The sequence below is a fragment of the Polistes canadensis genome, unplaced genomic scaffold, assembly GCF_001313835.1.
Source record: "Polistes canadensis isolate GaletaPanama2010 unplaced genomic scaffold, ASM131383v1 scaffold_41, whole genome shotgun sequence".
Classification (NCBI taxonomy): domain Eukaryota; kingdom Metazoa; phylum Arthropoda; class Insecta; order Hymenoptera; family Vespidae; genus Polistes; species Polistes canadensis.
In genome coordinates, this window is record NW_014569588.1 from 928,656 (window position 1) to 947,324 (window position 18,669).

Sequence of the window (18,669 nt, forward strand, 5' to 3'; positions counted from 1 at the left end):
TAAGAAAATATCAAATAATCATCACGTGTAAAAAAATCTTTATCTTTCGAGTAGTCCTTTAATTACTAAAATCGAACGAAAATTACGATCGAGAAAATTCACGATATAAATCCTCGCAAATGCCTAAATATTGAAATGCTTAAATATTGTAACTATAACATTTAGTTCAACATTTCGCACATGCGCATTGTTCAAAATTCATATTTCCTATTCTCAAAAGTGGTAGGGGTAACTTCATAGCGTCATTTCCTTCTTCATGATTAAATGGCAGGCGTGCTAGATATCACTGTAATATTTAACGAAAAAATTACATTGTTTTATATATATTTAAAAAGTACTAAATGATACCATAGTTATTGGGGTGTTAAAAGTTTAATAATTAATAACATTTAAGACAATTCTACTATTTTATTAAGAAGATAAAAATGTTTACAAGAAATAGACTAAGTCAGGGCTATCCCAGCGGTAAGAACAGTAAAAAGTTTATTTTTATATTTAAGATATATAAAAACGTTAATAACAAATAAATTCATATATATATACATATGATTATTTATAAACGGAAACAAATATTTATTAATAAATATTGAAATCCATTATAATAAAAAATCAATATTATTGATTATGTCCTTGTCTTTTTTTTTAATATTATTTGTATTTTTCTCTTTTTCTTATTTTTTTCTGTTTTTGGTTTTTTTTTCTTTTCTTTTATTCGTAAAACTTAGTTATGATTGCCTAGAATAACTTGTTGGTTTACATAAAGATCTCATACTTATTTATTAAATAATATTGCTGAAAAACAATATATTTTCCTAGATGACACAATAATTTGATTATACGATTTATTTTGATTTAAACAACCTAAATATTTTATTATTCCTACTATATAACGTTTCTTATATAAAACACAATAAAAGTATATTTATACATATGTTACAGCAAGAACACAAAATCCTAATAATCAGGCTCCTTTCCAGAATCAAAATTCTGTAAGTTTCCTCTTATTTGTTAATATATACTTTTATATTACATTTTTTATGGGCATAAAAGTTTTATTAATACCAAATCTTTTACTATATCAACATTAAATAGAATATCCCAAATATATTACACAAGATATGCAATATATTTAAATTTTCACATATATAGATGTATTAAAATGTACCTTTTGTTGTTTCCAAAGTTGTATCCATTTGCATGTACTAATTAGTGGTCCCTACTTTCCCCTCCCCTGCAACGCAGGTACTAGTAGCTATACAACAATACCGAGGAAGTGCGGTCGGCCAGGGGCTAGATCGTCTGTTACCCACATAGCATAGCCTGTCATAGGCCATAGGCCGTTGTCTTAATAATTTGTACTGAACTCATGTCTAAGCAAATTGAATTGTTTTAACGTCATTAAATCATCGATAATAAGCTATGATTTATTTTATATATTTTTTATTTTAACAGTACTCCTTAAACTCTTAATGCAGATTTTTTTCTGTTTATATTTTTTTTTGTATCACATATCATACATAGAACATATTCTGAAGGATAGATTATAATTTATCACATACGTCATTATTTACAATTACACATTACTATTTTTAATATTACTTTTTAAATTATTTTATAATAATCAATATATTTTAACTTAGCTGAGTCATGAGTAAAGAAACATTGGCTATGGTCAAAGGTAACTTGGCAGGTAAGAGCTATGGGGGTAGCAATAGATTGCTTTTAAGTACATATACGATGCTAGACCTTGGTGGGATAGCACAACCGTAGAGGTTCCTTGTGTAGCGGCGACCCACCCTATATTTTACAGTTTAGTCAGCAAGGGAATTATCAGTTTCCACAACCAATTGGAAATCAACAAGCTATTTACAAACAAGGAAATATGCAAACTTCACAACCGTTTAAAACTCAGCAACAAGTACAGATACAACAAACTAGTATGACAAGACAACAATTGAAATCTCAATTAATGCAGCACCAACAGCAACATATCCAGCAACAGCAGCAACACATGCAACAACAGCAGCAGCAGCAGCAGCAGCAGCAGCATGTACAGCAACAGCAGCATGTACAGCAACAGCAGCAGCAGCATGTACAGCAACAGCAACATATGCAGCAGCAGCAGCAGCAACCACCTTCACAACTACCATCATCTAATACCCAAACACCACAGCGCCTAAAACCGATACTTAAGCAGGGATCGAGTACTAATCTTATTGTACACAACATATCTGGCACTTCTCAACAACTTGCTTCTACATCTAAAAGTGTGTCATCATTGATTATCTCAGATACAATTGGCAATAATACCATTGATGCAAATGTTGATGTCAAAGCTGAAAATGCAGATTCTGATCCATTAGAACCAAGATGGAGACGTAAAGTACCTGGATGTAAGTATTATGTGTGTACATATGTAATATTTCCTGTAAAATGTTGTATATTTTATTATCAATATGATGACAAACGCTGCGCAAATTTGAAGATGTTTAGCTTTTGCTCGGTCATTTACTCCTTGAGCTAAGCCACTCGAACAACAATGTGAATCAGTGTACTGATAAAGTTAAAAACTATATACTGCTAATTAATATTATATTTTATACTTTTCTCAATTCACTAATAAAATTGTATTTGTAGTTAAGGTAAACAAAAAATTGAAACGTCTTCGATTAAATCAACGTTTGAGGAAAACTCTTCAACCAAAAAATGCTATTATGGTTCTTAATGAAATGAAAGCTGGAGTGCAATTTACATTTCCTGAAACGCAAGGAACTTTGCCAAATGCTCTTTATCTTGTTCATGCAGAGGTAAAAAACATTAATTGTTCATAATGAATATTTATTCTATATATTTGTTCTGAATAAATATTATGTATATAATTGGTAGCTTGATGGAAAAACATATGTTGGTCAAGGATTATCTAAACCACTTGCACGTCAAAATGCTGCTGAAAATGCTTTAAAAGCATTATTACTTGAAAAAATGACAGCAGCTAGTATGAAAGCACGTATGGATGCTGAAACAGATGGACAAGTAAGTCAATCTTTAGAACATACATTGTCTACAAAGGATGAAAATACAGAAGATGGACAAATGGCAGTGGATGTTAATGTTGATGAAAGCGAAGAAGTTCCATGGAGTTCATTAGCAAGTTTTGCACTTTATAAACTTTTTCTGGAATGGCATAATCAAGGAACATCAGTACCAGTACCAAGACCAGGATTGCCTTCTCCGCTAAAAGGATCAAAGAAAATAGTTGCTAGTGCAAATAAAGTTACTGTTCAAAAAGAACTTCCACCAAATGCAGCCACTATACATCCTGTCATGTTATTAAATCAAATGAAACCAGGATTAACATATGTAGAAGTAAGCCGTCTTGGAAATCCACCTACTATAATGTTTACATTAGCTGTAGAAATTGACGGTATCAGCTATTCTGGTTCAGGTATGTAAAAATAATAAATTTAATAAATACATAGAAATCGATTTTATATGTCATGTCAAATTAATTTATAAACAAGTACTTAGAATATATATTTCTTCCATTGCAGCAAGAAATAAGAAGGATGCTAAAAAAATAGCAGCAAAAGCCGCATTATTAGCTTTATATGGATTAAACTATCCTGAAGAAATGAAAGTTGATCATTCAGATGATGTTAAGAGTGCGTGAAAGTAATGTTTACACATTAATTACAACATATTTCTTCAATATATGTACCGCCATTGCTCTTCTTTTATTTTCTTTGTCCAAATAAATGTTTACAATATGCTACAAATTATAATTATTAGATTATTATACAGAAATGATGAAAATAATCATGTGTAAAGTTAAATTATTTATATTTATGAATGTATAGATTCAGAAATATTTTGTAATAATCTATAAGCTATATGAAAAACAAAAAACATATTTTAGAAGGTAATATTCTCATCCAATTATGTATAATATAACACAAATTGTAAAAGAAATGAAACAGTTTTAGATAAATATATTGTATTTGCACTTATGTCTTATCAAACATTCGGAAAATCTTTTAAGGTAAAGAAACATACCACTCAAACAATTTTCGACATTTTGCCGATATATTATTAATATAACGATTTTGTAACTGCATATTCAGAAGAAAGCATACATTTTGTTTATATTTTTATTCATAAGGTTTGTGAATGTAATTTATTATTACATGTATTAGTTCTCACTATATGACTTAAAATTTATTTTTATTAAATACTTTATAATATAAATATATACTATAAAACCACACTTTATTTATAAATAAATTAATAATACTAGTATTAAACATTATTACGATATATACACTAACCTGCAATAAATTATAATATAATATATATTTATATATGTATATAATATATACATAATAATGGTTATATGGTATTATTTATAATTAAAATAATTATGATTTTATATAAATATGCTTACTCACTTTGTTGTATAATTAAGCATATATTTTATGTGAATGGTTACCGTGGAAACAGAGTAGTACACAAAAATTGTCTTCAAGGACATGATACAGCAATATGGAAAAATTAAAAATTGTATTGTAGTGAAAAATATAAATAATTATGCAAGCTTTAAAGTTAGTTGTAATTGGACCATTGGAGGTAAGATTTAACGAATTAATAATGTTAATAATTATGAATACTTAAATAAATCTTTTTGATTTAATAATTTTAAATAAAAAAATAGCATACATTTAAATATAAATCATTCTTTAATATTTTATTCTTAAAATAAATAATATTTTTTAGAGTGGTAAAACCACAATATCAAATTTTCTTGCTGATGCTTCAGAAATTCCTAACTATTATCATCCAACATATGGTGTAAGAATACTGGAAGCAGAAGCACAAGGAATTATAGTAAATAATAAAACTGTTTCAAAAGATATTGAATTATGGGATTGCAGTGGTGATTACAAGTATGTAAGTTAGGCATATAGTATGTTTTAAATGTATTATTAGATTATATATTCTTCTGATTTATTCATATTACAGATTTAAAACTTGTTGGCCCGCTATAAAGAAAGATTTACATGGTGTGATGTTAATATATAGTAGAAGAAAACAAAATTGTTTAAAAGAAATGCAGGACTTCTATGATTATTTTGTTACGCAGACTAAATTAGGTCCTGACATGTGTGTAATATTTTGTTATGATCCAGATAAAACTCAATCAGAATTATCAAAATCAATTTGTAAGTGAAAAAATAAGACAAATTAATGACTAATTGTAATTTAAAAAAAAAAATAATTTATTTACTTATATAGCATCCGCGTTTCCCAAAGTATCACATGTTAGATGTGACATAGAAGAAAGTGGTAATAAATTGCAGGCTGACTTTCGTTCATTTTTAAGCTCACTCATGACTAAAATGCAAGACTATGTGGATCAAGAAGAAAAAACGATATTAACAAATAACATTTTATTTGTTAAATAATTATTATATTATCAGGTCAGTCCAAAAGTTCGTGCGCATTTAGCTCGTGTGGTATCCACTTTCCAAGCTTGGATACTTTTCTAATCTCCTTTAAGGAGTTACATGGGTTTGGGACTTTCAAACAAATTTTTTTTTTTTTATTTTTTTTTTTTTTCAATTCTACAACTCATCTAGAATATTGTATTCAATTTTGAAGTCGATAGGAGTAGTAGTTTTAAAGATAGAGCCCTGGGAAGTTTCACTCTTTAATAGCTCTTATACCAGCACTCAAATCTTTAAACGTGTTTTTCTCAAAACGCTTTTACTAAAGTCGGTTGTCAAGATTTCTCGAAAACTATTTAACGGATTTTGATGAAATTTGCTACACGTCTTTGTGATACTATTTACAAGGACTTGGACGAAGGATTTTTGTTTTTTTCATAAAATCGAATTTTAAGAAACCAAAATGTGGTGCAAATTGTAGCGAAATTTGGATGTTCTTGCTAAAAACGTTGCCAAAAATCCAAATTTTAATTTTTTTCTTTTTCCTTCGTCCAGTTTCTAGTTTTAAGTATTTACTAAAAGACCCTATTTTTTCAACAGAAAAACCCCCACCGTTTATAAGTTCTGCTGTCAACGCGAAAACACTTTTTTCGGTGGGGTCACCGGAAATGACGTCGCAGTGGCCGAGTTTAAAATATTTTTCAACCAAAAATTCAGAAAATGTTCTTTAAATATGTATCTTAAATACTATAAAAAGTTTGAATAAGAATTCCATTTTTTATATAGAAAAAAAAATTGTTGAAAATATGCTATTTTTTCCCGGTGTAAACCCATGTAACCCCTTAAATGACGAAAGACTGTCCCATGAGATGAATGCATCTTTTTTGCGATCTGATCCACTGTTAAATGTGGCTCTAACTCCACAAGATTTTTAAGAACGTCGTTATCAAAATCGACATACATGCTACTAATGCGCGCGAACTTTTGGACTGACCTGATAATTTAGTAAAATATTATATACGTAAAGATATCGTAATAAAATCTATAATGTAGTTAAATTTTATTTCCAGCATGTGAAAAATTTGTGTATAAGAAAAAAAATAAGAGTTAAAAAGAAAAGAATGAATTTAGAAACTAAAATTAAACATACATATTATTCCCCTTTTTATTGTTAAAAATAACGCCGCTATATTAATAGCTTACATATGGTGATATATAATCTGTTAATTCATCCCATGCATTTTGTACTTGTTCTTTTGTAAAATCATAATCCCACAATGTACAAAAAACAACATTAGCTTCTTTAATTAGATCTACATTACTTGGTTGCATCTTTATTCTTTTTTCTGCTTCATCCTCTAATAAATCATTTCTTCTTACAATTCTTTTAATGGCCTATACATTTAATATATGTATCATTTCTCAATAAGACACATATGTATATTATTATTAATATACATATAATATTAAATAATATTGAACAAACCTCTTCTGGTGGAATAATGCAAGTCCAAATTTCATGACATTCATTCTGCCAATTAGCTTGTATCAAAACTGCTGCTTCCATTAAAATAATATTATATCCTTCACTATATAGATTTTGTATCTTCTCTTTAGCCTTTTCCAAAATTATAGGCCACATTGATTTATTTAGTTTATCTAATTCTTTCTAAATATAACAAAAAATTATCCAATAATTAAAAAAAATAATGGGAATAGACTTGTCATCGCACAAATTATAAACATAAATTTACCTTATCGTTAAATACAATATTTCCAAGCACTTTTCTATTAATAAAGCCATTTGCATCAACTATTTTTCTACCAAATTGTGAAACTATTATTTCAAAACCTTTGGTTTTAGGAAGATACAATTCATGTGCAATTTTATCACAATTCACAAATCCAGCACCAAGTTTTACTAATTCCTCAGCAACTGATGATTTGCCACTTGCTATACCACCAACTAATCCAATAATATATGGTTTAAGTGTTTTATTTTCGTTTATCTGAAAAATTATTAATAATATTAATAAAAACAAATAAAGAAGTCTAGTATCAAGTAAATACATACAACATTTCCTAATCTTGTACCAAGTAATCTCATTCTTTGATTACTAGAACTAATTTTACTTTCTTCATGTTCTTTACGATTTTCATCAAATAATAATTTTACTTCATGAATCACCAATTCATTTAAATTTTTCTGTAACCGCAAAGAATTAACTTTATCTCCACCTCGTTTAGTTTCTTCACTAACTACTAACATTTCCATGGTAGGGTCCTCTTTAGTTGGACCATACATATCATTAATGGGAACAATATCATACGAAACCAATGGATCTACATCTTCTAAAAATTCTTTTACTTTTGATATTCTTTTAGAACATGGTTCTATTAACTCCCATAGCAATTTTCCTAAAATCATTGTTAGTTGGCTGTTAGTCATGACTAAATATAATAACTGAAAACATTACCTTAATAGTAAAATTTCTAACCAGTTAACATGTTTGTATCCGTTATGCCAACTGTAAGTTTCTCTTCAGAATACAAAACAGCTTCACTTAAAAAGATTTTATGTCCATTATGTAAACGATCAAATGTACCACCCAAAACAACACTTTTATGCATTTTCTGTATACTTGTACATTGACCAACGTTGCTATGTGTTCCATCTTCCTTTTTAGCAGCAAATGTTAAATAATTGCATTCACGTGATACATTAACAATACAGTTTTGTATAAAAATATCAATTGTCTTAGAGTTAATAATTTTATCAAAAATGACTATTTCCACCGGATTTTTTGTATTTATAACAGCAAAAGTAGGATCTTTTAAACGTGCTAATAAGATTCGTATATCTAGTCTATAACACATTTGAGAAGCTACTTTATAAATATTGGCAACGGTTTCAGCATAATAAGGTAATTTATGTAATTTAAGAGTACAATTTTCTGGTGGAAATAAATGTTGTTCTGGCAAATATTGAATATATAATGTCTTTAAAATATGTTTGTTAACAAATGTTAATAACAGCGAAATCCTATTGGGATTGGTTAAAATTAACAAACCAGTATTTAACATATTTAAATATAAATCTAACCTTTTTTCAATAGAATTATACTAGAAAAATATTATATTTAAAATAATGCTTGTTTAAAGTTGAATATGGCGATTATTCTAAATATACTACAAATTTAACTAATTGAAAGAATGTATTGTTTTTAGGATTTGAAAGTTATTCTCGCGTTATGAATAGATAAATGAAACAATCGACTGAGGTCATATGTAAGATATATACATATGTATATACTATGACTGTGACTAATATAAACAACTATATAAAGAGGTTAGTTTTTAAATGACTTGTACAAATACATAATATAAATTTTTATTATATCTACTTATTTTTTGTGTTAGTGGATTTTGTCACTTCATTATTAAATAGATTACATATAACATTTATATATGTAATTTATTCTAAACTAAAAATTATGAATTAATTGAATTTACACAACAAATTGTGAAATTATTTTATTTCATATCATTAAACGTATATAATCATTAAATGAAAGAATAAAACATCAAGTAATAAAAACAAATTAATAATTCATTGTGTAAATCATCAAATTATATATTTCATTTAATTGGTCGTTACTGTAAATTATACAGTATATGAAATTTCATAGATTTGAATAACTTCTTGAAAGTTTCGTTGTTCTACTATTCAATAAAATCCATTTTGCTAAAAGCTTGTTATGATTATTTAAGGCTGCATTCATAAAAATATCATAGTGTACATTTGATATATCTAAATAACAACCTGTGATAAAAAAAAACAATAAAAGAAATTAGATTTAATTTATAATAAGATATATAAAACTGTAGTTGCACATAAATTGTAAATATGAATTATTTACAATTTTCTACAAACCTATTTCACAAAGAATATTTAAGCAAGTAAAATCATTATTGTTAGGATTATTAAGGAAAAAGTGTAATGCCATACAAATAGCATTTTCACCAGTATAAGTTGTAAGAAAAGGATCAGCACCTATATATAATATAAATTTTTCATTAATTCTTGATGTTAAATACAATTACCAAATACCTATTTTAATATATATCTAATATTGTAAAATTTACCTTTCGCAAGCATATATTCGATCAAACAAGTATTTCCATGAAAGCACACTTTGTGAAATGGTGTATATCCGTTAGGTTCATGTGGAATATTAATTAAATAGGGACAGTAACTAATTAAATAAATGCACCTAAGTGCATATGCTTTCATATAGCATTTCTAATAATGACATTAATATAAATATATTATTAGTATTAGAAGGTAATAAAAAGTTTAAAATAATTCTTAAATTCTTTAAATAAAACTTACATCGGCTGCTTCATGTAATTGCAACAATATTTTTCTATGATTCATTGAATCAACAATTGTTTGATTCAATGTATATTGATTAAAGAAGTTTTTCTTTTTGGATTTTTCAGAAGGCATAATAACAGGTTTCGTTATATAATATTTTCCTACAGAATCATTTAAAATATTGTTTTAAAAATAAAATGATAAAAAATTGATATGAAATTAAATACATTTAGTACTAAGACTTTTCATTTACGTTTTTATGGAATACATACTTTTAATGCATTTATGCATATAAAAACTGATAACAATAATGAGTAAAACTATTGCTATTCGTATTTTATTTATATCCATGATTATAATTCAATATTATTAGTTTTTAGATCTTTATTGTAGAAATATATTTTAACGTATTAAATTATTATTATATTATTATTTTTGATGCTTTTTCAGTACATATATTTTTATATTTTTAAATCTTTTTAAATCTTTAAGTTCTGTTATTTGATTGGGCATGCTTTAAAATTTAATCTATTTGTAACAAAGCTTGTAATTGGTTAAGACTCGATAATCAATAACAATTAAGTAATTACAATAATTATCTTAATAAGACTTTTTATCATTTATTAAACAGATATATACGTGAAATATGTAGAATTTATTAAATATAAATACGATTTAGTAACAACGTAATATTAAATGATATGATTAATCATATAATTTATTTTTATTCTAAATATTAACCAATCAGCGTTAACTGTTATATATTTTTGACCAATCGTGATCGATGTATTCCAATCATATGTTCATATTATTGCGCGTAAAATTTTGAAATAATGATTATAAAAGTTTCAATAAGAGATTGATTGCATTATAAAGAATTACATGATTTATAATATTTTAAAGAGATGTATCATCTAATTAAGAAATTGGGAATTACTTTGGAGTCATTGAAATGTTTTAAATTACCTACTTGGCTATTAGTAAAATAATCAATAGCAACAGTGATTCTTATACAAGATTCGTGATTATACCTTTCTCAAGGACTTTCTATTATAATCTCTATAATAATTTTTAATGATTTGTGCCATAATTTTGGAAGCATGAAATGCATAAAAAGACAATTAAACGAAATGTGTACGTTTGTACTTAAGATTTCAAGAATTTTAATTAGTGCCAATGTATAAATTAAATTTTTTGCTATAATAATTTTATAAATTAATTTTACAACTTATAATATATAATTGTAAAATAATTATTATTTATCTCTTAAAGTTGCTTTCAATTGTTTTAAAAAAATAACTCAAAGAATATACTTTTTATTTATAGGTTTAGTTCAACAACACAGAAGATAAAAGCACCTCAACATTTATTAAGACTACGAGACGATGAATCTTATGAACATGAGTTACGTGGAACACCATTACCAAACTTACAAATAAAAGAGTTTTCTAAGAGAATTATTAGTCCAATAAGTTGTGATCGAGCTAGTATCTCAACGTCTATGTCATGGCCTGAGGAAATGGAAAATGTTGCAACTGAGAAATTACTTCAACAATGGGATGCAATTGAAAGGGTTCTTTATAATGAAACTGATAACTTGTCCAACAATGAAATTTTTGAAGAATGTATGCAATGGAAAATGCAAATACCACATCTGAGAGTTATTGGAAAAGGATTACTTGATGAAAATATTAGTAAATCTGCAGATTGTAGCACAGATAATAGAGAAGTACAAAAACCGTTCGATTATAGTGATAGTCTAAAACTATCTATTGAATGTGATCAGGCAACAAAGGTATATATATGTGTATGTATGTTTATATTTCTAACAATAATATATTTAGAATCTCATATTTCTTCTTAAATTAAAGTATTATTCTAAATGAAAATGTGTTATTTTGTGAAGACAATTGTTTACAGAATACCAATGAATCTTTAAAAAATCAGCAATATAAACAATTAAAAGAAGAAGTATTTAATATTATCTCGGAATACATAAATTCTCAATTATTTCCAAATAAAAACGATGATACAGACACATTAGATAGTAAACTAGATAAAGTATTAAAAATTACTACTGCATCTATGTGTAGAAATAGAACATTTACAAAAAGTTCTAAATCTACTAGATCGAGTGATCAAATTTTGTATCGTGAAGATTTTGAAGATGATTCTTCGGATTTCTATAATGTGAAACAACATGATCAGAATAGTTTGGACAAATCAAAATCTGAAACTATTACAAGGAGTAAACGTTTCCCTCAAAGGTATATTTAAATAAATACAAATATTTATGACACAATTTATATATATATATATATGTATTGTATTGAAATAAATTTATATTAACAGGAGAAAAAAACATTCCATTTCTGCGAGTAAAATAAAAGCTTTACAGAAAGTGGAAAATGATGTAAATGATGAAAGGGAAAGACTATATACTCCACAGCAAAACAGAAATAAACTCGGTACTGTTTTTAATGAAAAGATTGTTGTTAGCCCTGTGCCTTTTGCTGTATCAACTAGAGAAAGTTTTTCTACTTTAAAAACTATTCCCATTAGATTCATGGAACAAGCTTTAGAAATCTCAACTTCTCAAGGTGAAAATAAATGATTTTAATGTAGAGTATTATAAAATATTAGATAGTAGTAGATTATCTTCTTCCTCATTTTATTAGGACTTTGTCCTGTTCTAATAGCTTTTTTTTATTGCTATTTCTAGGAGCGATTTATTGTAGTAGTAGATTATAATATACGATAATGTCTTGTTATAGGATCTGCTAGAAATTCATTTTCTAACATTAAACCATGGAAGTCAAACAGTATTAGAATGCCGGATAATCATTCTGCTTGGCAAACCCCTGTATCTCCAGCTGTGTGGCCGAAAAATCTTAGACTTGCTCCTATAGATACTTCAAGGCTTCCCAGCAGCAAAAATAGGTATATTAATGAATTGCATCGCATAATACAATAATAATAATAATAATTAATTCAAATAATATTAAATATTAATATTATTTTTTAATTTAATATATATATAATCAGGTTTTTATTGCACAACTTACAAAGTTTTTTACAATGTCTTATCATTACTTTACTTATATTTTTTCTCACATTTTTGGTTTATGCTCTACTCACCCCTCCTCTATTAATATTTTTCAGCAATCTTAAAATCAAACTATCTATAACTATAACTAACTAAATCTCACTCGTATTCGTCTTCGCCTTCCCTCCCATTTTCCTCTATCCTCCTCCTTTTACACAGCTCCTCAACTTCTCTGAAAAATTCACAAATCCCAACCTGAATTTTACCGCCGAACATGTTTATTAAATCCCCTCTTATAGCGCCTTCCTTTATTCCATCCACCCATTCCTCTATCTCCTTCCTTCTCTTCTCGGAAACCAATTCTCTTCCTTTTTCGCAAGTTATCAAATGCTTCTTGTTCTTTGCATAATCTACATTTCCAGTTCTTTTCTCCTTTCTTTCCCGCCTTTCCTATGTTGCCACACCTTAACCTTGCCCAAACTTCCTTAATACCTCCCCTCACTCCTTCTTCTGACCAATACTTCCATGGCATTTCATCGTTTTTTATTATATGTTTGTACATACTATTATATGTTGACTTTCTTATTTTTCCCCTTCTTCCCTTAAGCTTCTCTTTTTTCAATTCTTCTAATCCCTCTTTTATCTTTTCCTCTATCCTCACATCTTCTCTTCTTTCTCTTATCATCTCTATCATTTCCTCAATACCCATTTCCCTCAACACTTTAACTAAATTCTCTCCCCATTTTGAGAGCGTACCGTTCGTTGTCGCTCTTACTTCCTCCATCACGCATATTTTTGGCCACCTGGATTTCTCCATTTTTATCACCTCCTTGATATATCTTAACGCTCTTTCTTTTATCAGAAATTCCATCGTTGGGATTCCCAGCTCTCTTCTCCATATGTAATTTGGCGTTGTCTTGCTCACTCCTAATGCCATTTTGCAGTATTTGCTGTGTATCCTTTCAAATATTTTTATTTCAACCAACCCCCATATCTCTATTCCATACATTACTCCTACTTTCACTATTGAGTCCAGAAGGTATAGCCTTATCCTCCATAGCATTTCTCCCTGCCCTTTTCCATATCCCTCCATACCATATTCGCCGCTTTTTGCGCTTTCCCTGTTGTTTTTTTCCCATGCACACAAACCGAATTTTTACTTGTGAACCAATATCCTAAGTATTTAAATTCCTTTACTACCTCCACTTTTGTCCTATTAATTTCCCATTCCTACCTTTTCTTAACTTTTCCTAATCCTTTCCTTTCTAACCGTTTCTGAATATCATGATCTTTGTTTTCTTTGCGTTTACTCTCATTTTATTTTTCTGTGTTTTTTAATATATTTAATATTTTATTTAATATTTAATATTTAATATAAATAACAATATTTTTATTATTATTATTATCATTATTATTATTTATTATAGATCATTGTCGTTGGCTGCATCACCAGCTGTGTTACAGCGCAGTATAAAACCTTTAAGTCCTATTTCACATTCAATAATGCCTTCTACTGCAAAAATTATACGCGATAAAAATAATGATATTCTAGAACTTCAAGGTAAGCATATTACTACAGGACAAGCTCCAAAGTCAGCTTTATTTATAAGTAATTGGGATTACAGTCCTAGAAACATTTTAAGTAGGAAAAAGAATGTTTTACTCAAAAATAAAAAATAATATTTAATATACGTTTGATAGTATATATTGCTTATAATGTGAATTATAAAATATGCTTCTATTATTTCGAAATGTTTAGTTTTATATATATAATAAGATTCGTAAGATATTATATATATGTAGCTTTATCAATATCTGAAGAGATTAACTATGGGACCATAAAATCGAAGAAGATCTATTCAAATTCTATTTATATAATTTAATTTAAATAATTAATTGAATATTCACAATGCAAGAATACGAATATTTTATTATATAATATGATGAGCATATCACATTATGTATCCTTATAAGAATCAGGAATTTTTTTTAATATGAATTTTTTTTTGTTAATATTAAAATTATTTTAAAAAATTATTATATTATACAAGGTATGCAATACATTTTATTTTATCTTGAATACAATATAAAATGTAATATAGTGGGCGCAACATAGAACTATTTATAATATTTAATGTTTTTAACATTATAGTAAAATAATATTTTTATTGATATTATATATGTAGTATATGTGTATTTTAAATACTGTTGTTCATTAATTAACTGTATCGTAACGATGTCTACCTCACTCGATGTCTAGTAATTATATGGATATGTAATATACATGTTTTCGTGAGTAATTAAATATATTTTTATAATTGCACATTGTTGTACGTAAAAACACGTATATTGTAAACAGATGAAGTATTTCAATGAATGATTATTGCTTACTTTTTAGTAAACGTGTAATTTACTTAGAATCTGNTATCGAGGATTACCAATGACATTTATAGTTTATCTTACAATGCAATTTCATTCGACATTTTATATACATGTTACAACATWTATACATTATACATTTTATATATACATTGTTATATAAAATGTCTTTAGAAAAATAAATAAGAAAAAGATAATAATAATATTATCATTTCGATACATTAAAAAATACGAAATCTATGATCAAATAAATTAGAATAAAAAGCAATTAAATTTTATACGAATGATTATTTTCTTGAATATCATAAAAGCCGTACAAAGTATATATATAATGCTATAAAACTACATGAAAGAAATAGTTATCATTAAATTAATACTGGTAAATTTATTATTAGTAAATTTTTAATTGAAAATTGTATTAACAATTTAACACAATTTCTACGCAGATGCAAATAAAATCATGTACGGAGAGATGGAGTAAAAGTAAATATCAAGTGCGCAGGTGTGGATTTCGGCATGGGGATGCTGTGACAATTTTGCTGGATGGGCTTACCCTCTCAGTTGTACGCGACCTTTCGAATAAAGAAGGTGTTGCGTCATTTCAAACGTTTATATTTCGCGCCGCTAAATCAAGTCCGTTTACATTGGACGATTATTTCCATGCCTCTTCCGGTCTCGTTTTACAAATCAAATAATATACAGTATTTGATTATATAAATGATTGTTATTGTTACGCGTATATCATTGTTATATATTTTATTAATTATTATTGTTTATGATTTTTTGTAGAAATTATCAAGTCTTTTTATTTATTAAAAGTTTCATTTTTCTGTGCTTGGGTTCCATCTTAGTGATTCCTAACCTTTTGATTCGAATCACGTAGTAACGGATCGGCGGTACGTGATACAATTACGAAGAAATACAAGTTCGAATTTTTCAAGGAATACGCTTTCTTTCGGATATTACAACTATATTGTTTAATCGCGTTGTTTTTTTTATGGTGACACGTGTGAACCATACAAGCGAAAATAACTGTGAAGACGGCATGTCGATTTACGTTAGATCAACCGACACGCATTTGGGAACATTAACAAGGATCGTGGGTGTCTGTACAGCGATCGGTAATCTTACAAATTTTATTAAAAATATATATGTAGATTTTTTGTTATTACTCAAAGTAAGGTAACTTTTTACGTTCATCAAAATGTAATTATTTGTATACATATTGTATATAGCTATTATCGAATTTGTTTATGCATTTACAGAATTTTTAATATTTTGCCGTCATTATAGTCATTAAATATAGTAGGCAAGAATAAAAATATTAATTTTTGAAAGTACTAAAACTATTTCGTTTTATATCATCTATAAAGAGTATTATACTGTTTCGATAGTGTTCTTATTATTGCCAAGTTTTTACGTGAATCGCGAGCTTTAAATGAAAAAAGTTCTTTTTAAAAAAAAGTAACTATTTTTTTTTCGTAATGATCTATTAATATTGAATAGATGTTGGGGAACGGTTTATCAACAAGCGTGAAACATCTTTTCTATGTGAATGAATAGAGGATGTGTGCATACAGTTATTCTTCCTATCCGAGGTGAGATCGTAGAAAGCATATTTACTTAGAGTCAGTAAACGTTCCAAGATTTCGACGAGTTTAACGACCTTACAGAAGTAAAGGGTTAAAGGGGTTTTACGAGAACTTAAGCTTTTTTTCTACATTTGCAAAATCAGAAAGAACTTTAAATGTTATCTTAAAAAGAATGTAGTGTGCTTTGTATTATAAATAGCGAATTATAATAACGTGGAATTCGATGAAATAACAATGTTACCTTTTGAATCACGAATGACTTTTTTCTCTCATGTATAAACAAAATAAGTTATTAGTTAAAAAAGTTAAATAAAAGATTATGAGTAATTTTTCTTTGATGTAACAATGAAGGAGAAAAGAAAAAGAGTTCTGGTCCTCTTTTTTTTCAAAATTGTTACACTCTTTTCTCTTAGCCATGAGATTTATTTTCTCTGAGCTAACTGAATGCGATAAGATACAATTAAGGGATTGGCGAGGAATACGTCGACTTCTTCGAGGATTCTGGAATTCCTCGCAATTGTGATTTCATGTGGAAGCATTAATCTATGATGCAATGGCTTACAATGCGCAGCGTGTTGCTCACGAAATGTGATATTAGATTTTTTCAGGTGAACAGAAAAACACGTTTAAGTAAGAGAGATTGAAAACGAGACGGATTAACTTATAACTTTGTTAATAATCTTATAAAGTTTATTTACGAAGCTTATTTATCGATTAGGATTTGTTTTACTATGTATTTGCATGTTGTGTGTGTTGTATCTTTTAAAAAAAAATTCCAAATAATTTCATGACATTTTATCGATTACTACAATTTATTATGATTTGTTAGAAATTGGCAAATTACTGATGATACGCAGAGATATAAAACCGGACAGTAATTACGCAGTAGGTGATTATTTATCCAGTGAACCGAGTCGTGTTCGCCATTCGTATTAAACCGTAAACCACTACTAATTTGGCTACGCTCGATGTGATTACGTTGCTGAGAATCAGTTCTCGATACGAATTACACTACCCTACGTTTCCAGCAAAATCTGCTGCCAATTGTGCAATTACTGTACCACCCCACGATCTATGGCGATTAGATAAACGTAGCCAGATTAACCGCCTCGGTAGGATCGTCAACTTTAGTCTATTGTTTTTATATCTATTTATTTAACTATTTTTGAAAAAGTTTCTACAGATCATTTGTTTTTATTTATAAAAAAAAATCAAAAAAGATTAACAATAATTTATTAATAAACACACGTATAATCGTTGATATTTATCAAACGATTGGTTTATCGAAAATATTTAATATTCAATTAAAAATAATCGTGGGGTAATATCGAGTAAAACTCATACGCGATTGTTATAATTCGATCAAAATAATCCATAGATTAATTCATGCGTAGAATAAAATAAATTATAGATCCAATTAATTCGAGCGTAAAGGTAATCGAAATGAAAGTTTTATATAAATACGATAATATTTTTTACTAAGTGTAAAAAAAAACAAAAGTAAAATAATTTTAATCGAATTAATGTACTTTCGAAGATTATTTATTATTTATCTTTGTGATTCGACATATATAAAAGTCGTTAAAAAATTTCTGTTTGTATCCTCGTTAGAATTCAATGTTAATTTTCTTCCGATTGTGAAATAATTTGTCAGTCGATTGAAATGGTCGAATACAATGAGGAACTTGAGATATCGTAATTGAAAAGATAAAAGAAGTAAGCGACAACTTCTTAGGTATATACATTTAACTCGCTCTAGCATGAAATAATTAATCGGTGCTCTCTTTATTCTTTGATTTATAAAATTAAAAAGAAAATCAGTTTTTTGCAAGG

The 18,669-nt window shown here is 27.5% G+C and overlaps 5 protein-coding genes across 12 annotated transcripts in view; 4 read left to right on the top strand and 1 right to left on the bottom strand.

Moving 5' to 3' along the window:
- The first annotated feature begins 245 nt into the window (after positions 1-245).
- Positions 246-4,001, top strand: LOC106784850 (double-stranded RNA-specific editase 1-like). 4 transcript variants are annotated; one of them, XM_014744797.1, is made up of 7 exons: positions 252-465; positions 940-989; positions 1,243-1,690; positions 1,811-2,393; positions 2,638-2,807; positions 2,887-3,445; positions 3,552-4,001. In XM_014744797.1, the coding sequence occupies exons 4-7, from the start codon at positions 1,883-1,885 to the stop codon at positions 3,668-3,670; spliced, it is 1,359 nt and encodes a 452-aa protein (XP_014600283.1). In that variant the 5' UTR covers positions 252-465; positions 940-989; positions 1,243-1,690; positions 1,811-1,882; the 3' UTR covers positions 3,671-4,001. The 4 variants fall into 4 exon arrangements, with proteins under 4 accessions (XP_014600281.1, XP_014600283.1, XP_014600282.1 ...); XM_014744795.1 differs by lacking the exon at positions 1,243-1,690 and having other exon boundaries at positions 246-465; XM_014744796.1 differs by having other exon boundaries at positions 1,243-2,393.
- Positions 4,002-4,377: 376 nt separating this feature from the next.
- Positions 4,378-5,788, top strand: LOC106784828 (intraflagellar transport protein 22 homolog). Of its 2 annotated transcripts, none has more exons than XM_014744765.1 (4): positions 4,378-4,623; positions 4,771-4,940; positions 5,017-5,216; positions 5,290-5,788. In XM_014744765.1, the coding sequence occupies exons 1-4, from the start codon at positions 4,585-4,587 to the stop codon at positions 5,457-5,459; spliced, it is 579 nt and encodes a 192-aa protein (XP_014600251.1). In that variant the 5' UTR covers positions 4,378-4,584; the 3' UTR covers positions 5,460-5,788. The 2 variants fall into 2 exon arrangements, with proteins under 2 accessions (XP_014600251.1, XP_014600250.1); XM_014744764.1 differs by having other exon boundaries at positions 4,814-4,940.
- A 793-nt stretch (positions 5,789-6,581) lies between these two features.
- LOC106784867 (bifunctional coenzyme A synthase) lies at positions 6,582-8,748 on the bottom strand. 2 transcript variants are annotated; one of them, XM_014744830.1, is made up of 6 exons: positions 8,545-8,748; positions 7,940-8,120; positions 7,516-7,859; positions 7,196-7,450; positions 6,928-7,110; positions 6,582-6,836 (listed from the first exon to the last, which is right to left on the bottom strand). In XM_014744830.1, exons 2-6 carry the CDS (start codon positions 8,070-8,072, stop codon positions 6,633-6,635), a joined length of 1,119 nt encoding a protein of 372 aa, XP_014600316.1. In that variant the 5' UTR covers positions 8,073-8,120; positions 8,545-8,748; the 3' UTR covers positions 6,582-6,632. The 2 variants fall into 2 exon arrangements, with proteins under 2 accessions (XP_014600316.1, XP_014600315.1); XM_014744829.1 differs by lacking the exon at positions 8,545-8,748 and having other exon boundaries at positions 7,940-8,538.
- LOC106784866 lies at positions 8,705-14,837 on the top strand. Of its 3 annotated transcripts, none has more exons than XM_014744825.1 (6): positions 8,705-8,790; positions 11,146-11,626; positions 11,740-12,086; positions 12,172-12,419; positions 12,594-12,759; positions 14,293-14,837. In XM_014744825.1, exons 1-6 carry the CDS (start codon positions 8,705-8,707, stop codon positions 14,543-14,545), a joined length of 1,581 nt encoding a protein of 526 aa, XP_014600311.1. In that variant the 3' UTR covers positions 14,546-14,837. The 3 variants fall into 3 exon arrangements, with proteins under 3 accessions (XP_014600311.1, XP_014600313.1, XP_014600314.1); XM_014744827.1 differs by having other exon boundaries at positions 11,146-11,614; XM_014744828.1 differs by lacking the exon at positions 8,705-8,790 and adding an exon at positions 10,606-10,953 and having other exon boundaries at positions 14,293-14,835.
- A 1,159-nt stretch (positions 14,838-15,996) lies between these two features.
- The window catches only part of LOC106784846, a 38,590-nt gene continuing 35,917 nt past the window's right edge, over positions 15,997-18,669 (top strand). The window contains exon 1 of the mRNA XM_014744792.1: positions 15,997-16,365. Coding sequence (XP_014600278.1) covers positions 16,242-16,365 — 124 coding nt within the window. The 5' untranslated portion in view covers positions 15,997-16,241. The remainder of the gene's footprint in view (positions 16,366-18,669) is intronic.

Excerpts from the sequence above, each read along its gene's own strand:
- LOC106784850 (XM_014744795.1), top strand. The coding sequence starts at position 426 with ATGTTTACAAGAAATAGACTAAGTCAGGGCTATCCCAGCG. Across the intron at positions 466-939 it reads AAGTCAGGGCTATCCCAGCG|CAAGAACACAAAATCCTAAT; the intron begins GTAAGAACAGTA and ends CATATGTTACAG. Across the intron at positions 2,808-2,886 it reads TTTATCTTGTTCATGCAGAG|CTTGATGGAAAAACATATGT; the intron begins GTAAAAAACATT and ends TATAATTGGTAG.
- LOC106784867 (XM_014744829.1), bottom strand. The coding sequence starts at position 8,525 with ATGTTAAATACTGGTTTGTTAATTTTAACCAATCCCAATAGGATTTCG. Across the intron at positions 7,111-7,195 it reads ATATTGTATTTAACGATAAG|AAAGAATTAGATAAACTAAA; the intron begins GTAAATTTATGT and ends TGTTATATTTAG. Across the intron at positions 6,837-6,927 it reads GCATTATTCCACCAGAAGAG|GCCATTAAAAGAATTGTAAG; the intron begins GTTTGTTCAATA and ends TTAAATGTATAG.
- LOC106784828 (XM_014744764.1), top strand. The coding sequence starts at position 4,527 with ATGATACAGCAATATGGAAAAATTAAAAATTGTATTGTAGTGAAAAAT. Across the intron at positions 4,624-4,813 it reads TTGTAATTGGACCATTGGAG|AAATTCCTAACTATTATCAT; the intron begins GTAAGATTTAAC and ends CTGATGCTTCAG. Across the intron at positions 4,941-5,016 it reads GATTGCAGTGGTGATTACAA|ATTTAAAACTTGTTGGCCCG; the intron begins GTATGTAAGTTA and ends TTCATATTACAG.
- LOC106784866 (XM_014744825.1), top strand. The coding sequence starts at position 8,705 with ATGAAACAATCGACTGAGGTCATATGTAAGATATATACATATGTATAT. Across the intron at positions 12,087-12,171 it reads AGTAAACGTTTCCCTCAAAG|GAGAAAAAAACATTCCATTT; the intron begins GTATATTTAAAT and ends TTATATTAACAG. Across the intron at positions 12,420-12,593 it reads AGAAATCTCAACTTCTCAAG|GATCTGCTAGAAATTCATTT; the intron begins GTGAAAATAAAT and ends GTCTTGTTATAG.